The sequence below is a fragment of the Buteo buteo genome, chromosome 9 (assembly GCF_964188355.1).
Source record: "Buteo buteo chromosome 9, bButBut1.hap1.1, whole genome shotgun sequence".
Lineage (NCBI taxonomy): Eukaryota > Metazoa > Chordata > Aves > Accipitriformes > Accipitridae > Buteo > Buteo buteo.
Genome location: NC_134179.1, coordinates 25,405,602 through 25,426,993, shown reverse-complemented (window position 1 = coordinate 25,426,993; position 21,392 = coordinate 25,405,602). Strand labels below are relative to the sequence as shown.

Here is a 21,392-nt window from a genome sequence, read left to right as displayed (position 1 = left end):
AAAATAAACCCTCATTTGTTCTGGCTCCTTTTGCCAAAGGATTAATACAGGCTTGAGAGCAGAACGTAGGTTTGGGCACCCTTCAGTTTGTGTCTGAACCTCAGCAAGAAGAAATAAGGGGAATTTCCGGAGTCCTTCGTTGGCAATAAGACCCGGTAAGAAGGTGGCAGATTCTGCAGCACAGACAGAAAGACCTCTCCAAGCACCACCTATCTCGCAGAGTTATGGTTAGCCAGGGGAGAGATCAGCCATCCTGGCTGCATCCTTACACCTCACTTGTCCCTGCAACCTCAGCGAGTGCTTTTGGGCACTAAAAGGCAATGCCAAAGCAGCCAGCAGATGGAGCGGCAGTCCTGAAAGGCCAAGCAGACCAGGGGTTTTCAACCACACCAAGGAGCAGCGCAGCAGTTCCTTCGCTCCCAGCTCCACTATAATTGTGAGTGCTTGAAAATTAAGCACCTTTACATTTTCTAGATGAATAACTCTACCCTGGACCCTAGGGCTCTAGCGTTGAGCGTGCCAGTCCTCTGCTTTCATCTCCCAAGTATGCCATAGAAATGGATCTTGGGCATTTAATAGCATAGGATTTTTTTAAGAGGATGACAAATGCTTGGGAGAAAATGATATTTAATGATAGACAGATTCATGCCTTGGGAGAAGGCAGGTCCCCACTCAAGCAGCAATTTCAGGAGACATTCTGTCCTAATCGGGTTTAATGCTTAGGAAACAGAGAAGGGAGAAAAGCTTAGTAAGTTGCAAAGGCTCTGTGCATAAGAAGACCCCTGCTGTCTCTCTCACTTTGTCCAGATACTTCCCCTTGCTACCTGGGAGCTCCGAGACAGATTTAGTTAGTGTATGCACTGCACCTCCCTCTTCCCTTAACATTCAATTAAAATGTAGGAAAGAGGGTATCTCTGTGCTTTTAATATGAAAGATTCCCAGCCCACTCTGCTCAGTCTGAAAGGCAGAGAGAGAAAGAAAAAGAAATAGTGTGGTTTCTTTATCTCCAAGATATTGCTTACCACTGGTAGCCAAATTTCTTAGGCAAACACATGCCTGGCTTGAAACCTGCTTGTGCCAAAGAGGGGGAAAAAAAATAGAAAGAGAGAGGGGAAAAAAGAGCGGTTTCAGTAATGCATGTTCTTGCCTATTGTATGCAAAATAAATGTGACAACACTAACAAGCTATTACATTATCTTCAGAGAATAAATTTTGGGAAATGATTATTTTTTCCCCAAGCTTTTGATGAATTTTTTTCATCGTCCTCTAGTATCAGTCATCCTGTTGTTGATGAGGAAGAGCCAATGAGTTCAGATGTTGGTTTATTTTAGAATGTCAGATAAGTTATAGGAAAAAGGAGTGAAATTTGTCTCATTTGCTTTGCCTTTTTTTTTGCCTCCCTCCTACACAGAATTTAAGGTTCACCCTTTAAATCCTGAACTGTGGCTTATTGAAGTTTCTTTGGTGTGGCTCCCAACAAAGCAAAATTTTCAAGATGTTATTCTCTGAAGCCATACAGTCAAAGATACAGATACCAAAAAGAAAAAAAAAAAAGTAGCATAATAGATGCTCCAGCTACCTTCTGTCGCAGACACAATGATCAAAGGTAGTTGAGAGCCTGGACAGAGCACTTCATACATGTAGTTTTAAGTTTAAAGAATACAGGCCATCCTAGTCTAAAGGAAGCATCCAGGGCTGTGGAACAACTTTAATGATTTCCCTTCTCTCTCTCCATACATTAACCTTGTAGAACCTATGTATCTTCTAATATATGCGTCTTTTCTCATGGGAAAGATACTGCATAGGCCCCTGTACAGTAGATGAGTGTAATTGTGCAGGACTGAAACTGGAAGCCCAAGTTTATAGCTCTACTCTGATGCTAAGTTTTTACACAAAGAGAAATTTACAACTTCACCTTGTCCACAGAAGAGGATAGGAGAGATATGAGTGTCCGCAGCAGGAATCTGTTGCCAGGTCTCAGCATGGCTTCGTGGTGCTGAATGTTGGCTGCCACGTTGCTTAAGGTAGCACAGCTGTAATACTGCAGAGAACCAAGAAAAAAATAGACAGAGGAGGTCACAGTGGCAATGTGTTGAAGAGAATAAAAATAAATCAGAGATATGCTCAGATTTAGAGCTGATGAAAATGAAGTCCTTCTTCATCTTAAGGGTGTTTCATTGGGTTGACGTGATAACAGCCTAAGTGGGCTTCCTCCAGGAAAAGCGATGCAATCTGCTATAGCTACAACAGCAATCATGCTGTGGCACTGCATGTTGTACAAACCCATTAGGACCCTGGGTACTTGGGAATGTGCTGTGCTGCTGCAACGATACTGCTGCTGGCACCTAAGTTAGGTCATCTGCAACTACTGTATTATATGTTTACATTGCGTTACTCAAGCTGGATGAAGTCATTGCCCTAGCATGCCAAGAGATCATTTTCAAAGGATTTAAACATAAACACTACAGAGGATCATACATGTAAGAGTATGTATTACTAGGGAGGTATAATTAGAAGAAACAGGTTGAACTGCAGAGAAGGAAATTTTGAGATGAATCTCAGAGAAAGATGATAATGCTGAAACAGTTTGCAGAAAGCAATTCCAGAGGCTCCATCCCTTCAGACATTTAAAAGAAATCTGAACAGAGATAACAAAACTGATGGAAGAAACAATCTTGTACTACTCAGAGGACTGAATGAATGAACTAGCGGATTTAAGGTTTACAGTGCTGATTCATGGTTTTTCATCGGCATACTTTTGAACCAAGACCAGCTCTCTGTTAAGTGTGCAGAATCACAAAGAAGTGTGATTCTAGGCATAAAATAGGAAGATTTCCCAGACATTTACAATAAGAAGAAAAAAATGTTTGCAAGTTATGCCTTCTCAGAACACTTAGTAAGATTGCTTAGAGTGGAAGATTAAAGTTAGGATGCAAAAAAAAAAACAACAGAGGAAGAGGCCTATCTGCAACTTGTCTGATGCTCTGAAAGACACAGAAGGTAACCGCGTAACAACTGTGTGCATGCGTTAGTGTGTGCTGGCAGATGCACTTCTGTGTCATAAACTTCCTCCCGTGGAGCTAGACAAATTGAGTGTTTTGAATATACATTATTTGACTGAGCTGGGTTTCACCAAGATGTTCTCACATGTTTCCCCACTTCTCCAGAGAGACTTTCCCTCCTCTCCACCTTTTCATTTCCACACACTGTGGTTCATGCTCTCCTTACAGTCACACTGTGACTGTTTGAAAAATCTGACCTGTTTGAGACATACCTGCACTTCTGAGTCAGGAGATTCCAGCAGCAAGGTAAGAACTGGTAGGGCTCCTTCCTTGCATAGGACATGTTGGATTTTCTCTGCCATTTGGAAAAAAAAAAAAAAAAAAAAAATGCTGTTGGTGTGTCTTTCCCCTTCCCCTCATCTGGAGGCACCATTCAAAAGGGATATGCACAATCATCGGATTCTAGAGAGTGGTGATGTTGTCCAAATATATGCCAATCAGTGTGACTGGAGAGAATATAATTTAGAGCTTGTGCAATATAGCAGTATGCAGACATTTTAGCAAAATGACTAGCTGTTTGATTGACTAAGCCTTTGCTGGTTTTATGCTAAAGACTGTTCTGAGAATCTGAATTGCTGGAGAAGCTGAAAAACCTCAGGTGTAATATTCACCATGATTTCTGTGTTTAAAAAACAAATTATCTTAAAAATTTTGAATAATAACAGAAGTGTAATAGCCAACCGTAGAAGTTCTTGCCAACCATTCCCTTCTACCATGTAGAGATAAGAGATGTTACTCATGACTGTGTAATTTAGCTGTGTGGGATAAAGGTATCATCCAGTTAGATGAGATTTAGTGCTAGTTTGTTTCAGAGTTAATGTATGGGAGTGCAGATATTATTACAGAGGACCAAATACTGCTTTTGCTAAAGCTGTTGGCAGATATTCCAGGTGCCTTTAATGTCTGGCCCATAATAGTTATATTTTTGTGTCTTTCAGTATCAAGTTAGGGATACAAGTCAAATGTTCCTAGAGCTTGACCTTGTTGGATAAGCTTCTGAGATTGCTTCAAAGTACCACCAAATGTGCTGCTAACTTTTTAGACCAAGTGATTTCTTCAGCAAACGATTATTTTTTTCTGTTTCTTTGACTGATAATTTAAGTGCTTGTACATTAGCCACTTGGGGTTGAAAATCAAGACTTTCTATTTCAGTGCTAGGCAAAAAAGGGTCTGTCTTAGCTAAAGAGAGGCCAAACTTAAATCATCAGTCTATGTTATTGACTTGAATGCCATATGCAAAGAAAATAATTTGTTGCTCAGATATGCTTTTATTCTTGCCTTAACCCTTTTGAATTATTTTTCTATCAGTGAGAAATTTTATTTCAGCAATTTTAGATAAACCATTAGTCAGAAAGTACCTGATTGTGTGAGGTTGAGAATAGCACCAACTGCATTTTGTTGGACTCTAGGATCATAGGAATTGGCAAGAGACAGTAGGGGTGTAACTCCTCTAGCAGCGCCAATTGCCTCTCGGTTGGACTCTGGAGAAAAGAATCAGAAAAAGAAAGAAAGAAGACATTGCCATCTTACTGTGAGCCATAAGCAGGACAACTAGCAGGACTAGACTTCTTCGGTGTTCGCTTCTCTGATTCTTTGGTATATATCAAAATTTCTCTGCATGCTCAAAGGAAACTTAACAATTCCAAGAGCTCAATGGGAAAGAACTAACTCATGACTTCTGGATTAGCCACAGATCACAGCTGGTTCAATGCTTTTATTTTGTGACTGGGATGATTAAAATAAAAAGACTGTAAGTCCCCTTAAACAGGTTAGCAAGGTGTCATACTTGCCTTGTACCCCTGGTATGTCTGATCAAACTATTCACAGTGTGCCAACCAAAAACTACATAATTAATTGCAGGTAAGACTGAATTAATTTAGCAGGGTATATTCAGGGCCGATTTCTCTCTTTGAATGTGCCTGTGTCACTCCTTTGACAGCTACAAACAACACTGAGGTTTCTAAAGACAGGATTTGACTTAACCAGTGGAATTTGAAAAGATGCTTCTCTGAAGTGGTTATGCTTCCTGCATGGCAGTGTATTAAGTTGTACAGTTGTATTCAACATCCTGGAGTACAAGGAGAATTCAAGAAAGATCTGCAGAGTCCCTTGAGACTCTTGGATGAAAAACTAGGGAAAAAAACCTATAATACTTAAATAATTCTATAAAATTAACTATATACTATAAAATACTATACAACATATTTATAGACTGTGTATGTAAGTATACTACATATGCTAAAGTTATACTACGCTATGAAATATAATACAATTTAGGAAAAAAAATCTGGTTTTAGTTCTACTCTTTTTGGTTTGGACTTACTGAAGGTAATCTCAGCTGTGCTGTACAGAAGAGAATCCTTCCATTATGCTCTTCCCTACCCCTCTACCATGAGGCCATCAAAACATTTCCAACAAATAACCTGCTGCCACACTGAGACAGCTATGGCCCTCTCCCTTTTACTGCCTTATTTATATATATACGTTATCTGTATTTGTATCTTATAAGTATTCTAGGGGCATAATTTTGAAAAGATAAGGTGTTGGCAATGGTGTTCTTTGAAGTTGATGAAATTTAAATGGGAATTAGACCAATGAATGATTCTTTTAATATCACAGTATTCTGCAGATTATTTTATAAAAGGAAAAGGCAAAGTCCATAGTCTACATCTTCCATTGTTTATATGAGTCAAAGTACCACTGAAGGCCACAGGAGTTTTAGTTGAGTATTGCTTCATTTATGTGCATTTCTAGACAGTTTAAACAATGGCCAGTCTCTAGAAGTTTGCAGAGAAAAATATGAAGCAGAAGAAAGCAAGAAATATGAAGGTATTTGGAGGAGATCAACTATTCAGGTGCCAACTAACTTAGAGAGTTAAGAGAACAAAGACATTATTTCTATAGCTGGAGCTTACCTATACTGGGGAACTGACATACACAGATAATCCAGGATATTTATTCAAGTATAGTTCAGTCAGTATCAGTTTAGTATTCCAGAACAAGTCTTTTTCTGCCTTCATATGAATATTTTATACTCAAGGAAATACATTTTATTCTGGAAAAAAAAAACTTTAATTTTTGAGCAAAATAATTGTTCAGGGAAGAGTCATGTATTTAAAAATAGCTTTTCCATGTGGGAAGCTATTATTCTGGTTAAATATTCTGGACAATTTTGTAGACAAGCCTTTCTCCAATCTAATTTGCCTGCATATTGTTCTTTTGTTTCCCTCAGTGGAAGCAGAAATTCTTTTGTGCAGCTCCAACTGATGGAAACCAGTCTGGTGTGATGTAAACTCTGATTAGTTGAGTGAAAAAGAGAGGTAAAAAGATTGAGAATTCAGATATTGCTGCTTCCTTTATTCTTCCACACAATACACTCCATGAATGTTTCTGAATGTGGAAGAGAACCTCACATTTGGGCAAAGGGATTACAAACATTTGGACAAAACTTGGACAAATTCTTTCTTCTACTTTCCCTTCTAGGGCAGGGAAGGGGAATCCTATATCCTCAAGAGAGAAAGCTTCTCAGGCGTTGTGTTTCCTGTCTGAAGATCTTTGGAATGAAGCACTGGCTGTGACAGAAAATGACCCATTGGGTGCTTCAAAGGTTCTTCTTCCTTAAAGAAACATAACTGGCTTGATTTGGAAAGGCTTCACATCCATGACAGCTCAAACATTTTTTCTGCCTGAGGGCTCAGAGGTGGTGGTCCACACTGGAAGCCTACAGTGGCAAGATGAGATTTTACAGCCTGCTTTGGAGGGAGGTGGCACGTGGAGATGCCGGCACCCCACTCTGGCCTGGGAAGGACTGGAGTGCCCACATTCATCATGGGCGAGTGCAGAGACCACAACAGGTACCCACATGATGGAAACCTCTGTGACCAAAATAAAAAAAAATATATTTTTTTTCTTTCTTTTCCCTTGGGTCATTCACTAGCTGACAAGTTCTCTGCAGTCTCTGTTAGTGCCCATTATTGTGAGTTTGCTGGATTTATTTTTACATATGTAATTTTCCCTTATTCTCTTTTCCATTCTCATTCTAGTTTTGGTAGATAGTGTGGCTGAACACTACCTGTTTTGTCAACTTATGACAGAATGAATGGAGATATCTATCTCCCCAAGATGTGTAACTGTACTATCATCTCCGTAAGAGATGTGGCAGGCTGGACTATGTTTCTCTCCTGGACCACCTGTTTATCTAAGCAATGCAGTCCCTCCACTGATGCAACCTTAAGAGTGCTTTTAGAAGGGAACCACATATGCTGGTGGTTAGATGCTACTGGTGGTTTAGATGCTACTCTAAGGTGGGGAAATCAATAACATCTACTCAAGCTGGGTTTGAATAACTCACCTTGAAACCTGCATTTATAAATTCTTTCCTTCCATTCTCTGCTATTGTGTGCTTGAAAATTCTCCTGTCAGTACAACTCTGAATGTGCTCTATACGCAGTGCATCTTCCTTGTTTAGCTTAATGCGGATGTTCAGGCCTCCCTAAACCCTTGCTGTGAATGTTTAGTTCTGTTCTTATGTACTCTGAGACGAGTTCTTATCCCAAAACTGATTACTTTCACTCACAGATTGAGAAGCTGCACATTATTGCAAATGTGCATGTGTCCTTTTGCTATGTGGACAAATGCTGGTGTTGGAACAAACTGACCTTCAAATCATTTTCATCTGAATGGGTTGCTTTGCTGTTTTTATTTTTGGCTACCTATTGCAGCAGGTAAGTACCAGGCAACCCAGTTTACATATAACTTGCAGTCATGTTGCTAAACAGCTTCACTCTGTACACAGTCTTTCATGCTCACTGCAGCAGAATTAAGACACATTACCATTCTTGGATTTAGAATTTTAGTCACCTTAAAGCTATCTAAGGATTTTCCTAATTTGGTTGTGCTTCCATATTTATCTTTTTTTAAACCACTCTGAAGCATGAATGGCTTACTTGAAGGACATGACTGAACAGAATTCTTTTCTCAAGCAGATCCTTTAAGATATCATCAGAGTCTGTGAGTTAAAATTAAAATAAACTCAAGAGAATTGCCTCTTGCTTTAGTTTCATTGCTGTGATAGCTAAATATAGTCTGAAAAAGAAATAAATGGATCCAGACCATCCAAATCCTAGTTAAACTGGGACAGAGATCCTCAACACTGATCAAATCCCAGGCAGCAGCCCAGCCTATGCACTTGCAGCACTGCCTACCTCCGTGTTCAGCAGATGCCTTCCTATGTAGTTTGAAAGCTCCTTGAGTGCTTAATTTGAACTACTTGTGCTCAGAAGTAGACTGTCACTTAAGGGAGTGTGCAAGGGTATTAGGTGACCAGCCTCAACAGAGAATGAAGGTGGATTGAATCTGGAGTGGCTGAGGGTTCCCTATACTCTGGGTTAAAGACAGAGCCATCTAGAAGGGCCAGAGTGCCTTCAGGACCAAGGAACATCCTTAGGTCCCCAGACAAGTCGCTTTCTCTGTGGGCTGCTTAAAACAGGTGAAGAGATATCTCTCTGTAGATCTTCAGGGGCATAACTTCACTGAGCATACATAAAGTAAGTCCTTCTAGTGCCAGGTACCTAAAATTCTAGCAATGCCTTGCCTGATTTAGACATTTAAATGGGGCAGTTTGCATTCCTCACAAAGTAATGCAGTATACAGAGTTCTTAACCTGACCATAATAATATGCAACACTTAAAATAAGTTTCAAGGGGAAAAGTGTTTAAAAACCTGCAAATTAAAAAAAAAAAAAAAATGGGAAAAAATGCACTTTCATGTAGTTGGATCCTGCTTATCCACTCTCCCTTTGCAACATAAATGAGAAAGTAACACTTTCACCATGCTTCTGTCAGCCTTCTGGGAGATCTGATTGCAACTTCCCACGCTGGAGAGGGAAGCTGATGGAATAAACACTATGGGAGAGGAAATAAATGTTACTCATGGCTTTAATACAGGCCTTTACACAATTTATACAGTAGAATTACACAGTTTGCAAAACGCAGAATAAGCCTGACTAACCTGATAAGCTCAACCACAGTTACCAAAAGAAAGGTTATGTCTGGATGCCAGGAAAATATCTATATCATGATATGAAATATGCATAGTTAAGCAACAGAAGTTGGTGACAAATGCAAGTTGTACAGATGGATAAGGAACTGACTTAAAGTAAGCTAGCAGCAAGTTTTGCTGAATGGGAATGACTACCTGGAAGGAGGCTACAAGTGGAATTCCACAAGGACTGGTCTGTAGCTGGTTTTGAACCAGAAAGGTAATACAAAGGTGTGGTGGAGGACTGGAATATTTTACAAATAACGGACAGTTTAGAAGACTGAAGCAACAGAAACAGAATGAAACCTTATACTACAAAATGCAGGGCCATGCACTTGGAAACATTTGTTGCAGACCCTTAATTAATTGGTGTCTGCTGGAAATAGCAGCAGAGGAGAAAGACTAAGTGATTAAAGCTGCAGGATGACAACATCACCATGATGCAATCACAAAAAACCCAAGTGTTATCATGAGATGTACCGCAAAACATATTTCCCTGGATGCCACAATAAAAGACACAGGTGAGACTCCAGCTGAAATACTGCACATTTCTGGTGACCTCTCTTTCAGAAGATATGCATTCAAAATGGAATTCCTGCAGCATTTATGTACATCTTGGGACTGTAACAACGTCTGAGGTCTGTGGTATCACAAAACAGCAGATGCAATTGCTATGTTCCATGTCTGGAACATATCATTTTCACCCAGAAGGGCTACGAAGATTAATGGAGAGCCTCACTTACAAGAGGAGTCTTAAATGAGCTTGGCTTTTTCAGTCTAGTAAAATGAAGGAGCCTCATCAGCATAGACATCAGAGAGGCAGAACTACTAAAGCAAAAGCCAATGTAGACACTAACTAAGATAAGCTGGTCATGAATATATTTAGGTTGGAAATCAGAAAAAGCTTTATAATCACAAGAGAATGAAGGTCAGAAGCACTGAGAAAAAGATCTTAACTGGAATCTCAAGAGGTTGAATTTATGATGTGGGAATACCAAAACTTGTTGCTGCATCGTATGACTCTTAAACTAAGTGCAAATACGTTGTTTCACCTTGAAATATAAGGTAAGAGTTGAATGAATTCACTGCAGAGGATAATGGGAAAGAACAGCACACTTACCTGAAACAGCCAAAATCATGGTGCAGGCACAAGAATTACACTGGACAGTGGGATCCTCTGACTCAAGCAGATCCAGAATTGGCTCAAGTAAACCCATTTGGACAACTAATTCCTTGTCAACTATTCATAAATACAAAAAAAAAAAAAAAAAAAGGACAAACAGAAAAATAAACAGTTAATGCCTTTGTGAAAAGAAAATATTGTCCTTTGACTGCTTTGGGGTCTGTATTATGATTATGCAAAACAGACCTAAGATGGAAACAGCCTGACAGGCACTCACTTGATGAGTGAGTGCTTGGTTTGCTTGATTCCTCTTCAGATTCATGATTGAGTGTAAGAGATGTTCAGAGGTTCTAGTTCAGAAGCTCCCAAATATTTCTGCTAGCAATTCTGTTTTTAAACATGAGGTTCATTTTGGAAACTCAAACTGCAACTTTCCAATGGGTTCACAATTTACTCAGCCCCACACCTTTTTATTCTGAAGTCTACCTTTTAAAGATTATTTTTTACTTATAAATAGTTACAAGATAGTATTTGCAGCAAGATCCTTAAAAAAAGAAAATAAAATGGATAGCTTCACTGAAGACTGAGCCCGTCTTCTGCTCTTATGGGATAGTGTGACAGAATAACTGTTGTGGCCCAGGTGCCAGGGAGTGCAGTAGCAGATGCAACAAGTACTCCATTGTGGAGGTTTGGGGTGTTCATGTCTATCAACATAAACCGTCATCTGCAGCTCCCTATTTCAATTAAATTTGCCCTATTAGCTATAGAAGAAAGTGAATTCTTTCAGGCATCTTTATTTTTTTTTTCAATCTGCAAGCAATTTAAGACCAAGGTCCAGTTAATAAATAACAGGAAAATGAGCAGTGTCTCATAGGCAGAGTTTGTTTCTGAGAGCTGTATCTGTTGCTTGAAACGGTAAGTGGCAGGCTCTCAATCCAAGAATGAGAATGGTACAGCTGTTCCCACAGATCTCTTACCACATGATATAATGTAGCTGGAGGGATCTGATATACCCTGGTGACATCAGAATCTATGTGGCTTGCCGACAGAGACAGAGCCTGTCCTATCTGGAACACAAAAAATGGAATTTGGATTTGTGTAGCCCTGGCTATGTAGATGTGCCCTCCTTCTGTACTGTCTGGCTGAAGAGATACTTTTTCAACCGAAGAGAGATGTGTTGTTAATTACTCACTATTTCCTTCCAGCAAGAAGTTGACAAGGGACAAGGAAGACATCTGTTGCACTTCCAGGTCAGCAGATCGCAGTAAGGCATAGAAGGGTTCCAGATGCTCCACAGGTAGGGGCACATTTACTGCAGGAATGAGACGAAACATTCAGGAGTCTCATTATTCATGGAAGTTACTCACATTTTTCTCTTGTTGGTCTTGGACCTCAGGTGCCATCATACATAGACTGAGTGGTATTCCCCTTCATTTAAATTCCATTGGTACTAGCAAAACAGGGCAAGTTGCCTGAAAAGGTTTTGAATAATCAAGTACTTCAAAAACATCGTGGGAAGGTAAGCAATATGCCTTGCTACCAAACAAGTCATTCCACCTCATAGCAGGTCCTCAAGTTGTGGCTGTCTGCCCTTTTAAGTGAGAAAAAATGGGATAAAGCTATCAAGCCAAGTGGCAGAATATTCTCCTTGAAGTAAATTTAAAACAAATAAATAAATCACAGCCTGCTTCTTGCTGGTATTTCTACCTTTTTGTAGGACCCACACTGTTGTTGAAATCTTATTTGGCGTATCTAGGCTGACTTCTAACCATTTACAAATTACCCCAGGAGCCTTGTGCTCCCACAGAATAGCTGGGGCAAAGAAGAATGCTTCCTGCATAAGTTGCCACTACAATCTGGCCTCTAGGGCTTTTTAATATAAAACCTGAAACGATCACTGTGTCCATTTCCTTCCACCATAGTTTTGACTGTGTTGCTCTCAGGAGATTCAGTATACATTGACTCTAACTACTTTGAGTTCTGCTGAGTTTTTCCAGAAGTATTACAATTACATAAATGACAGTCTCATGAGAGATATCTCCTCATAGCAAAACCTAGAATAACTCTGCCCACACAGCAATGACAGCATTTCCATTTTTCTTAGCAAACAACACGGCATGAAAGAAAGAAAAAAACCCAAAACCTTTGATTAATGAATGAAAGGGAGTTTCATAGTTGGAAAAAAACTTTTTATTTATAATTATGTGAAAATTTTCTAATTCATTGAGATAACTTACTGTGCTGACTCATATGCAAGTAATAGAGGGCAGCAGACTGCTGTAAACCTGGGTTTTCTGAAAAGGCTAAGGTCCTCAAGGCTTCCAGAGGGTCCTTTCCAAGTGGTGACATTTCAAAACCTGAAGATGTACAATGACAGCACAGACTCAATTCTACCTGAAAAGCATTAGTTTACAAAAAGAAATTAAAATTTACAGCCAACCAAACACATAAGGATTTTTGTACTGCAACAACTCCATAGACCCCATCTATCCTTATTCATATTTCCATGAGCAGAAGCAATAAACAAATCTGGAATAATCTGTCCATGGCAATGCCTCTTGTGAAGCTCACAAAGCTAGTGATTGGAAGCAAGATAAATTATAACCTTTAGACACTTTTATGCTATCCAATATAAATGCAGATGTTCTTGTTCTCCATAAAAATCTTTTTTTTCCTGAATCATAGAAGATCTTTGTTAAAATATATCTACTGAACATGTTATTCTTATTAGGACCTATAGAAAGAGTATATATTTTTAATTTACTACATTTTAGGTTCGCTGTGTTTCCTGTCCTGGGTATTACAATACAGGATTTCAGGGAACAACAACATGGATTGCAAATGGGCTTGCCTCAGGCTCAAATTTCTAGCATGAGTCTACCTGTTCTCAAGTATGATAGTTCCCCTATGAATAAACCAGATGTTCAGCAATAGCCAACAAGCAATAGCAGTCATGCATGACTTCTGTAAGTCACTGTATAATGTACTTATAATGTGTGGAATGGAGCAGCAGAGAGGAAAAAAAAAAGGGGCGATTGAACCACTGCTCAATAGTATAAACTGTTGAAAAGGTAATATAGTATAAATTGACTGGTGGAGCACACAATTATGAGATATCTTTTCAGACAATGGATTAAAGCAGTGCATTAAAGATTGAAATATCTCTATGAACAAGATCTAGCTACTTTACCTCCCATGGGATAAAGAGACGTGAGGGACGTGAGGGGTATAAGCTTTCATGCCTCAGTGCAAAACTCAGCTAATATCTCAAGCCATTAGAAGCTGCTGACAAGTCAAGAGCAGCAGCCTCCCACCTTCAAGATTAGGTAAGTGGGCTTCACAGAACAGCTTCATATGAAGATCAATTTTGTTTAATCATTAACAATACACACAAAGGGAAGGACTAGCCACTGTGTGCAAGGTTTTAAAGAAACACCCAAAATCTCTTCATGTGGTTTGATTTTGTTCCTTACACACTGACTGTCTGAATCTCCCACATATCTGTGCGTTTTTGTTTGGGGCAGTGATAAAGCAGAAGGGGCTAAAAATCTTCACCTGGTTATAATATCAAGCATTTGCTGCCCTAGCTAATAGCTCAGTATGATAATCAACCATGAAGTCTCTCCTTGCACCCAAATTGTCCAAGTGTTGGCTCCCTGCTTATTATAATTTGTCCAGAACTGAGGATGGGCTTGCTCCACCTTGGAATAAAATACACAGGTGAGTGCTAAAGCAAAAGTGATGTGTCTTGGTTCTCTTTGTGAGGCTTCCCTGCCTCCATCTGTCCTGGCAGCAGGATTTGGCCACTCAGAGAATTAACCCTGGTTCTTCTTCCTGGGTGCTGCTTATGTCCTATCATGGACATTGGGACCTCCCTGAGAGCACATATTGCCACGTGTGTACTGCTGTCACAGAAGCTCTAAGTTCTCTGCTGCTGTACCCCAGTTCCTGAGGATCCCAGACAGACCAGCCTTTTGAAGACCCATCTCAGAGTGGAAAGGACTTCTCAAGAAAACATACACTTAGTCTTTTCAGGAAGCACCAGTGGGTGCTGCAAAGGGCCACTCCACCCTCACCATTTTTTCAGACCACCCCTTCGTTGCACCTGATCCATCAACTGAGCTGGGATACTGCCAAGACAGTCTCTTATACAGTCAGGAGCACGCTAGCCTTTGGAAGAAAACGTTCAGCCCTGGAAGATTCCCACTGTGCAACAGTTAGTGAACTGTATCAGCAGCACAGGACCCCCCACATTCATAGGATAATGACACCAGCTAATACCAGCTGAGGCTAATTCACACATGTTCCAAACAACCAGCATCACAGCAATTATTCCAAAGGTTGTTCCATGACAGGTCATTTCAAACAGCGTTAACTGTGTCACATCAAGGAAAAATGTCTCTCCTGTTCCCCCTCACAAGATGGTTTTATGTCCCCCAAAAGGCAAGTAAAGAAATAGTAGTTTGTGTTCCACAACCTTCACACAAATGAAAGTAGAAGGCTATGCAATTTTGTGTAGTAACTTTAGCCCAAGGTTGTTAAAGTTAAAGCAATATACCCAATTAGCTTTGGGACAAAGCAAAACCAAACAAGCGATGGCCCCTGCCTAAGCTTGAGACAAGGAATGTTTTTAGGTTGGACAACTGACAAAATACACTGATCCAAGATGATATTCTGTGACTGCAGGAGTGAAATAAAAAAGTTTTCCTATTGATATTGTTGTATCCGAGGACAGGATAGAGAAGACATCACAAGTAGATATACAGGGCAATTAGGCAGGTAGCCTGTAAAGCAGAGGAGATACATGAAGAGTTATGGATCTACTTTGATTGAAGCAGAATCCCATGACTGTGTTCAAGCCTTGTGTCTAAAATGTTTGCACAAAAGCACTTAGGCAGACCAATTGCTTGGAATCCTGGGAGCCCAATGGTGTTTGTCCCAGGGTGACTTTGACCTTCCCTATCTATAGCACAGACACCCCCAGTGCAAGTCCAGGTGTTCTGCAGCCAGCCAACATGCGTGTGCAAACATGTGTGTGCACAACTCAGCCAGGACCACACTGATTTGCCTGCTCACAGCTCAGCACCCATGTAGCATCCAGTGTTAGTACTGCCTGTTACTGGCTTTGTGACTTTAGCGACTGACTTTAAAAAATTAACTTCAATTTCTAGAAGGACTCACTTCTATGAAACATATTTACAAGGGTTATGTATTAACAGTGGTGGCAGAGCAAGAAAGTGACTGACCATTTTTACCTAGATACAACTGTTACACCACTTGAGCCCTTGCTGTCCCATACACAAAGAAAATGCTCTGTAGCTCTGGCATTTCCTACATCATCACCAAGCTGCTTCATGCCATGCCAGAGCAGTTCAGCCAGCCATCTGTTTTCAACCCACAAAAATGAATCTCCTTGTTCTTTCACAACCTTTAGAAAGAAACAAGCCCTCTTACCTGTTTCAATATGCTGCAGAAACTCCTGTGCTGTCACTCTCTCATGAGGCTGCAGGATGGGCTTGTACAGCTGTCTGGCTTTTGAGCTCTTTTGTTTTAAGCAGGAGCATTTGCTTATTAGAGTCAAGCATTCCTTGATGCCTTGCACCAAGTTGGAGGACATCCTCTGAACAAAGGCCACAAAGTCCCCCAGCAGCTGTATGCACCGTCCACAAAGTTGACCCATTCTTGTTCCAAAAGCAGCACAAAGCAAGAGGAAAAGGAAGGAGATGATAGATAGAAAACAAAGTTTCTTCTCAGCTTGTCCACTTTTCACACTAACTTGCTGCCTCAGTGTTTGTCCTGTCTTGCAGATGTTAACACTGCACCCTGTGCAGCTGCTGTAAAGCAGACAAGTTTCTGCATCCAAAAAGCTACATTGCACAACAAGGCTGGTTTCTGCAGATCTCCTAGTCTACAAAATATTATTTAAAAGGCCGGATGGGAGCCACACTCAAACACCCTCCCTTTGCTTGAAGAAAAACTAAATGATGACCTAAACACATTTCGTGAAGAACAAACAGAGTTTAACTCCTGGAGCATCCACCAAAGCCTTCATGAGGCTAGAAAAGCTCTGGGATAATGCAAAAAGCAACCTCAGTTTTTGTAAGGCAGCTTTCCACATGAAAGGTAGGCACCACCTTGTCTGCATGTGTACAAGCTGCAGCTGCCAATGGGAGAGGAAGATCAAAAAAAAAAAAAGGAGCACACAAACAGGTTTTTCCAGTTTCTGCTGAAGCACAGACCAGAACAAAGGCCCTGTTGGGCAAACAGCTCATAACTCAGTCAACTGAGACGTTGCAAATCAGCAAGAATAGAAAACTGAAAAAAAAATACAGTGGCCAAATGAATTTAGAACTATGTTTTCCTCCTGTCAAGCAAATCCTGCAGAGTGGGCTGGATAAGCTAGCAATGGGAGGATGCAAAAATCATCTGCAGTTTTCACACAGAAAAAGGTAGCAAAAGGAAAAAGAGCATTTCTTCTTTTGCTCTGTCTTTTTGCTTAACTCACCAGTCTGGTGCATGTGCCCACCCTTGGTTGAACAGTTTTACAGATGACTGTGGTCTAATTAACGTAGCATGAATTGACATTTGTAATATTCTTGAGATTTCCAGTAAAATCTGGTTTGATTCAAGATCACCTTCATTAGGGAACCAGTAGGTACTGGTCTGCTGAGTGTTGATCACTTCTATTAACTTCTCTTTATCCGTGGATTTGATGGATTTATTCTAACTATTGCACTTGATACATTTATTGGTAAGTTTTAGCCTCATTGTCCTTTAATAGATCTAAAGTTTCTAAATAAATCATGTTTGAAAATCAACCCTTTGTTCTGCACCCATCTCCAAACACTGATGAACAGGGGCACCCAACTCTCTCTGGTCCATCCAGCTACTGCTATTTCTTCTCTTACTTACTCGATGTAATTTTCCTGAACACAAATACCATGCAGCACAAATAAACCCACCTACTCCGATAAACCAAAAGGTATGAGACCTCTGTTATACAATGCAATCCCTTACAAAGAATCAAGAGTTTGATTTTTCTGGCTACTTCCTTGACCAGCTCTGCAAGCCCACTGAGTTCTGATCTCTGTCTGGCTTCTTAATATTATCAAAAGTGAGGCTAATATTCTCTCACCATATCTTCTGGATCCTTTCAGTAGGAATCTTCTAAAGTATAGGGAACCCATGTGATTGTCAGGTCCGAAGCAGGACCTGCCACTGCTCGCTCTTCACCTTTTGCTCATGATCTTCCACCCTTCAGCTTCCATCCTAAAAGCAGTGAGGTAGCAGATCCCTGGGAACCCACTGCATGCAACTTCTGTCTCTTGCTCTGTCCTGTCTACAGAACTGTAAGGTTTAATTGTTGTGAGATTTTTTTTTTAAGGTAATTTGAACTGTACTGCACTGAGATGAGAAAAAAACAGGACTGTTTCAATGAGACACTTGTTAGTAATGACTGCACTTCTGCAACATATTCTTACTAAGCATTTCAAAATGTATTACAAACATTAAAACAGCTTTCCAATGTATCTGTAAGGAAGATATTCCCAAAATGGTTTAAAAACAAGTTTCAGAGGTGCTGAGCTCTTGTAACTCTGTTTGAAATACATGGGAGTTAAAGTTATACACCACACCTGAAAATTAGGCTGTAATTTGCCTGAAGGCATAAAACTCAGGTATCCCAATACCTAGTTTGATGATTCAGTCAGGAAATTGTTTTTCTTTGATTTGAAACCACTACTTGAACACCAGTGTAGAAGGCTGGTTTGTGGATCTTCAAATGTCTTCTAAATTCACAATAGCTTCTGTAAAGGTAAAGGTTACAACCATATGCCCAATGTTTTTGATTAGTTTCATGACCTAGATATGTTTTCTTATGTGATTGAACAAAATGTCAGCTCAGGACTGCAGAAATAGAAGGGGAAGAAATTAGTAGCACTGTCAGTTCCTTTGTAAAGTGTTAAGAAAGCCTCTCCAAACCATTTCCATTCAGTTGTGTGCAAAAGAGACTTTTGAGTAGTAACCTTACTGGATGAAGACTACTTGGAATTCTGTACAAAATGTATTTGGAAGTTTAAATCTACTAGCTAAATAATAGATGAATGCTGTAGCTAAATGGCACTTTCAACAGAGAGCTTCCACTGGTCCAGCATTTTATCTGCTGTGTAGCTTCTCTGCAAAGGACAGAAAATACTGCTTTTGGGCGCAGTCTGTTAAGCATCCGACACTCACAGTAGGTTTGTTTTGTTTTGAATTAAGAATAGAAAATCTAAAAATGTATTTATTCACTGCTAAATCTGCCATTTCACTCATGCAGCATGCCACTGCTTGAACCACTTCTTGTAATAGAAATTCCTTTATCTAGTTCGCAATATTGCATAACTTTTGATTGCTCAAAAATTGACTGGCACTGGAGAGATGGGCACAAATACTCTTTATATTCCTCTTTCATACATTACCTAGGGCCTTTACATTGGATATATGAAATTTTGTGGCTTCAAAAGAACAACAAAAAACAATCAACAAACCTAAGTTCTTAAACTGGATCTACCATTGACAGAACAGTAAAATAAAATAATGAATTAGAAAAAAATAGTTGAGGAAGCAGAACAGTTCTAAACCTGGAGTCTGATGTGTGTAACTTACATTACTACTGAGCTCTTTTAAATATCTATATATATCATACATATATAAAATAAATATATATTTTTAAATATATATCTGTGTGTGTATGTATGTATGCATGTATTCACCATTAAGATTTCAGAAGGTATTCAGGCTGAACAGAAACAGACTATAGTCATTTAAGCAGGGAGGAAGCCAGATGTGAGGACTTCATAGATCCAGATTTGTGAAAAACTGCCAGGGGTCACTTCATTGTATAGCTAGGCAGAGCTTTGTTTGCATTCATTGCAATTTCTGCAGGGTATAAAGGAAGTTGCTCTCACTCCATCAAATTCCTTGGCTGAGGTATTTGCTCATCTTCACTCAAGAGGGAGAGTGCCATCTACTGAAGCATCCCCTTTACACAGCTCCCTTGAGCCTCGTCCCACTCATGGATTGACAAAATCTACCCAAGAGGGTTGTAAAACTGTACAAGGTTTTAACAGGAAGAGAAGCTGCTTTAGGTGGGAATCTCTGTGGTAAAGTAACAGCTGCATGTAAAGGACCAGGCCAAAGATGGTAAGTAACACCACTGACTTGTGCAAGCCTATGCTCCAGCTTTATAAAGGGGTTAAAACCAATCTCACTCTGGGTTTCTTCATTCTTAGTAAATCTTTGGAAATAAAGATTGGAAATAAAGATTTGGAAATAAACATTATCATTTTGTAACACTTAAGAGCAGCATTCCCTGATGGGACAATCCGATTTCACTGCTGACTATTAACCATGGACTTTCTTACTCATTTCCCCTTTTTATGTTAGTGCTCAGAAGATGTGCAAGTACTCAGCAGACTCACTGAATAGTGAGGACATCTGCTAACAGCCAGTGAGAGTTTCGCTTGGGCCAGTGATGACGCAGTATTATTGTGCTGCTTTGTCTTCATGTATCTTCCCGTTGCCTTGAACTTTGTACATTATTGGAAATGTTCTGGACTGTTGCTGTATTCAAATAAAGTGGCACTTTGTGTCATGCCCAGAGCTACTATCTCCTATGATAATAAACACATAAACTAAAAAATTTTTGGAGATTTTTTTTTTGCTTTGTAGCATAAGATAGAGCCTCTAAAACATCAAAGGTAGGTCAGGGGTGCCTAGACATACCTTAGAAGTTTGAACAAACTGTATAAAAAAAAAAATCTGGAATTTTACAAAGTAAATTACCACCCAAAGGCAGGGCATCAAGTATGTGAAGAAGTATACCAGCTTGCAGGACAGAGGTGAAGGGAGACCTGTCAAGTTGTGTTTCATATCATTACCCTTAGAAAACCACTGTCTTGATGTGTTTCAAAACACAGGTGCACATCCTGATGTTTTTGCTCACAAGGGGCTGCACTGAAGAATCATACAGCCCATAGCTCAAATGTCAAATTTTTGATAAAACAAGGAATGAACAAAACTTGAAACAACTTGCGCTATTTGTCATTAGGCAAATGTATTTGAAATAATTAAAATGTATTTTCAAAAAGTTACACATTACAGTTTGTTTTGGTTTGCTTTTTCTTCTGGGCCCATAGTATGTTGTCTTAGATACAATGGAGAACTGAAAGAGTGGAAGTAACTACCCTTTCTGTCCCAATAAGATATAGCCTGCACATCCCAGAAAACAGAGGAGGGCTCTCTGTCACTGAAAGGAAATGACATGAGCATCCCACAGGTCTTCAGAACCATTAAGAACACTGTGTGTGGAGGCTGTGTGCAGCCAATCCAACAACAGTTCTGGAAACTTTGCCTTAGCAAACTGTCTTCCTCCCACAAGTCCATTATCAAGCAGCCTCCACATTAACAGTACCTTATTGTTGGTTACAGCAAAAGCTCTAGCACACGCACTACTCTTGAGGTACAAGTTAGTTACCCCTACCCCTACATAAAGGAAAAAGCTTAAAAGGAAAAAGGGAACTGTGTGTCTCTCTAGGCCAGGCTCTTCATCAGTTAGCCACAATTGCTCAGAACTAAAAACTTCCACTGTGTTTGCTTCAGCACCAGCCACTCATTAGTTGCAGTCTCCATAGAAAGCCATGCTTTAAGAACTTAGTGGCCAAAAGAAATAGATCTAAGCAGTGCATTACTCTCCCTAGGCAGGAAACAGCAAACCAGCATTTGGGGATTACGCCTGCTTCCCATCTTCCGTGCCCTTTTCCTCCATCGGTTGGTTTTGGCTGCCTCCCAGTCACCGTCCCCCGAAATTAAAAACTCAGTTAAAATTGTGCATGCGCATCCTTTCCTGCTCGTTTTTATTTATAGTTTTTTTCGTTGCCTTAGAAATAATATGCATTAGCCTTTTAAAAAAATAAATCGTCTGTGTAAGATTTGAGTAGTGTAAGTTTTAGGACTTAGCCGACGCACATCTTTGTGCATCAGTCAATACCGTCCACCCACAGCCCTTTGCTGCACTTTTTTGGTGGTACATAAACCCTGCGGGCAGTTTCGTCGGGCACACTTTAACCAAACGCTGCGCTGCAGTTATTGCAACCAAGCGATAGGCACACATCTGCTGCAAAAGCTGC

At 39.9% G+C, this 21,392-nt stretch overlaps 1 protein-coding gene across 1 annotated transcript in view; it reads right to left on the bottom strand.

Annotated features, from left to right (window-relative positions):
- LOC142034457 (uncharacterized) overlaps positions 1-16,408 on the bottom strand; it is a 29,446-nt gene extending 13,038 nt beyond the window's left edge. The window contains exons 1-8 of the mRNA XM_075035797.1: positions 15,679-16,408; positions 12,462-12,581; positions 11,417-11,536; positions 10,222-10,341; positions 4,421-4,543; positions 3,275-3,357; positions 1,916-2,041; positions 1,023-1,068 (exon numbers count right to left, since the gene is read on the bottom strand). Coding sequence (XP_074891898.1) covers positions 1,023-1,068; positions 1,916-2,041; positions 3,275-3,357; positions 4,421-4,543; positions 10,222-10,341; positions 11,417-11,536; positions 12,462-12,581; positions 15,679-15,904 — 964 coding nt within the window. The 5' untranslated portion in view covers positions 15,905-16,408. The remainder of the gene's footprint in view (positions 1-1,022; positions 1,069-1,915; positions 2,042-3,274; positions 3,358-4,420; positions 4,544-10,221; positions 10,342-11,416; positions 11,537-12,461; positions 12,582-15,678) is intronic.
- Positions 16,409-21,392: the final 4,984 nt, after the last annotated feature.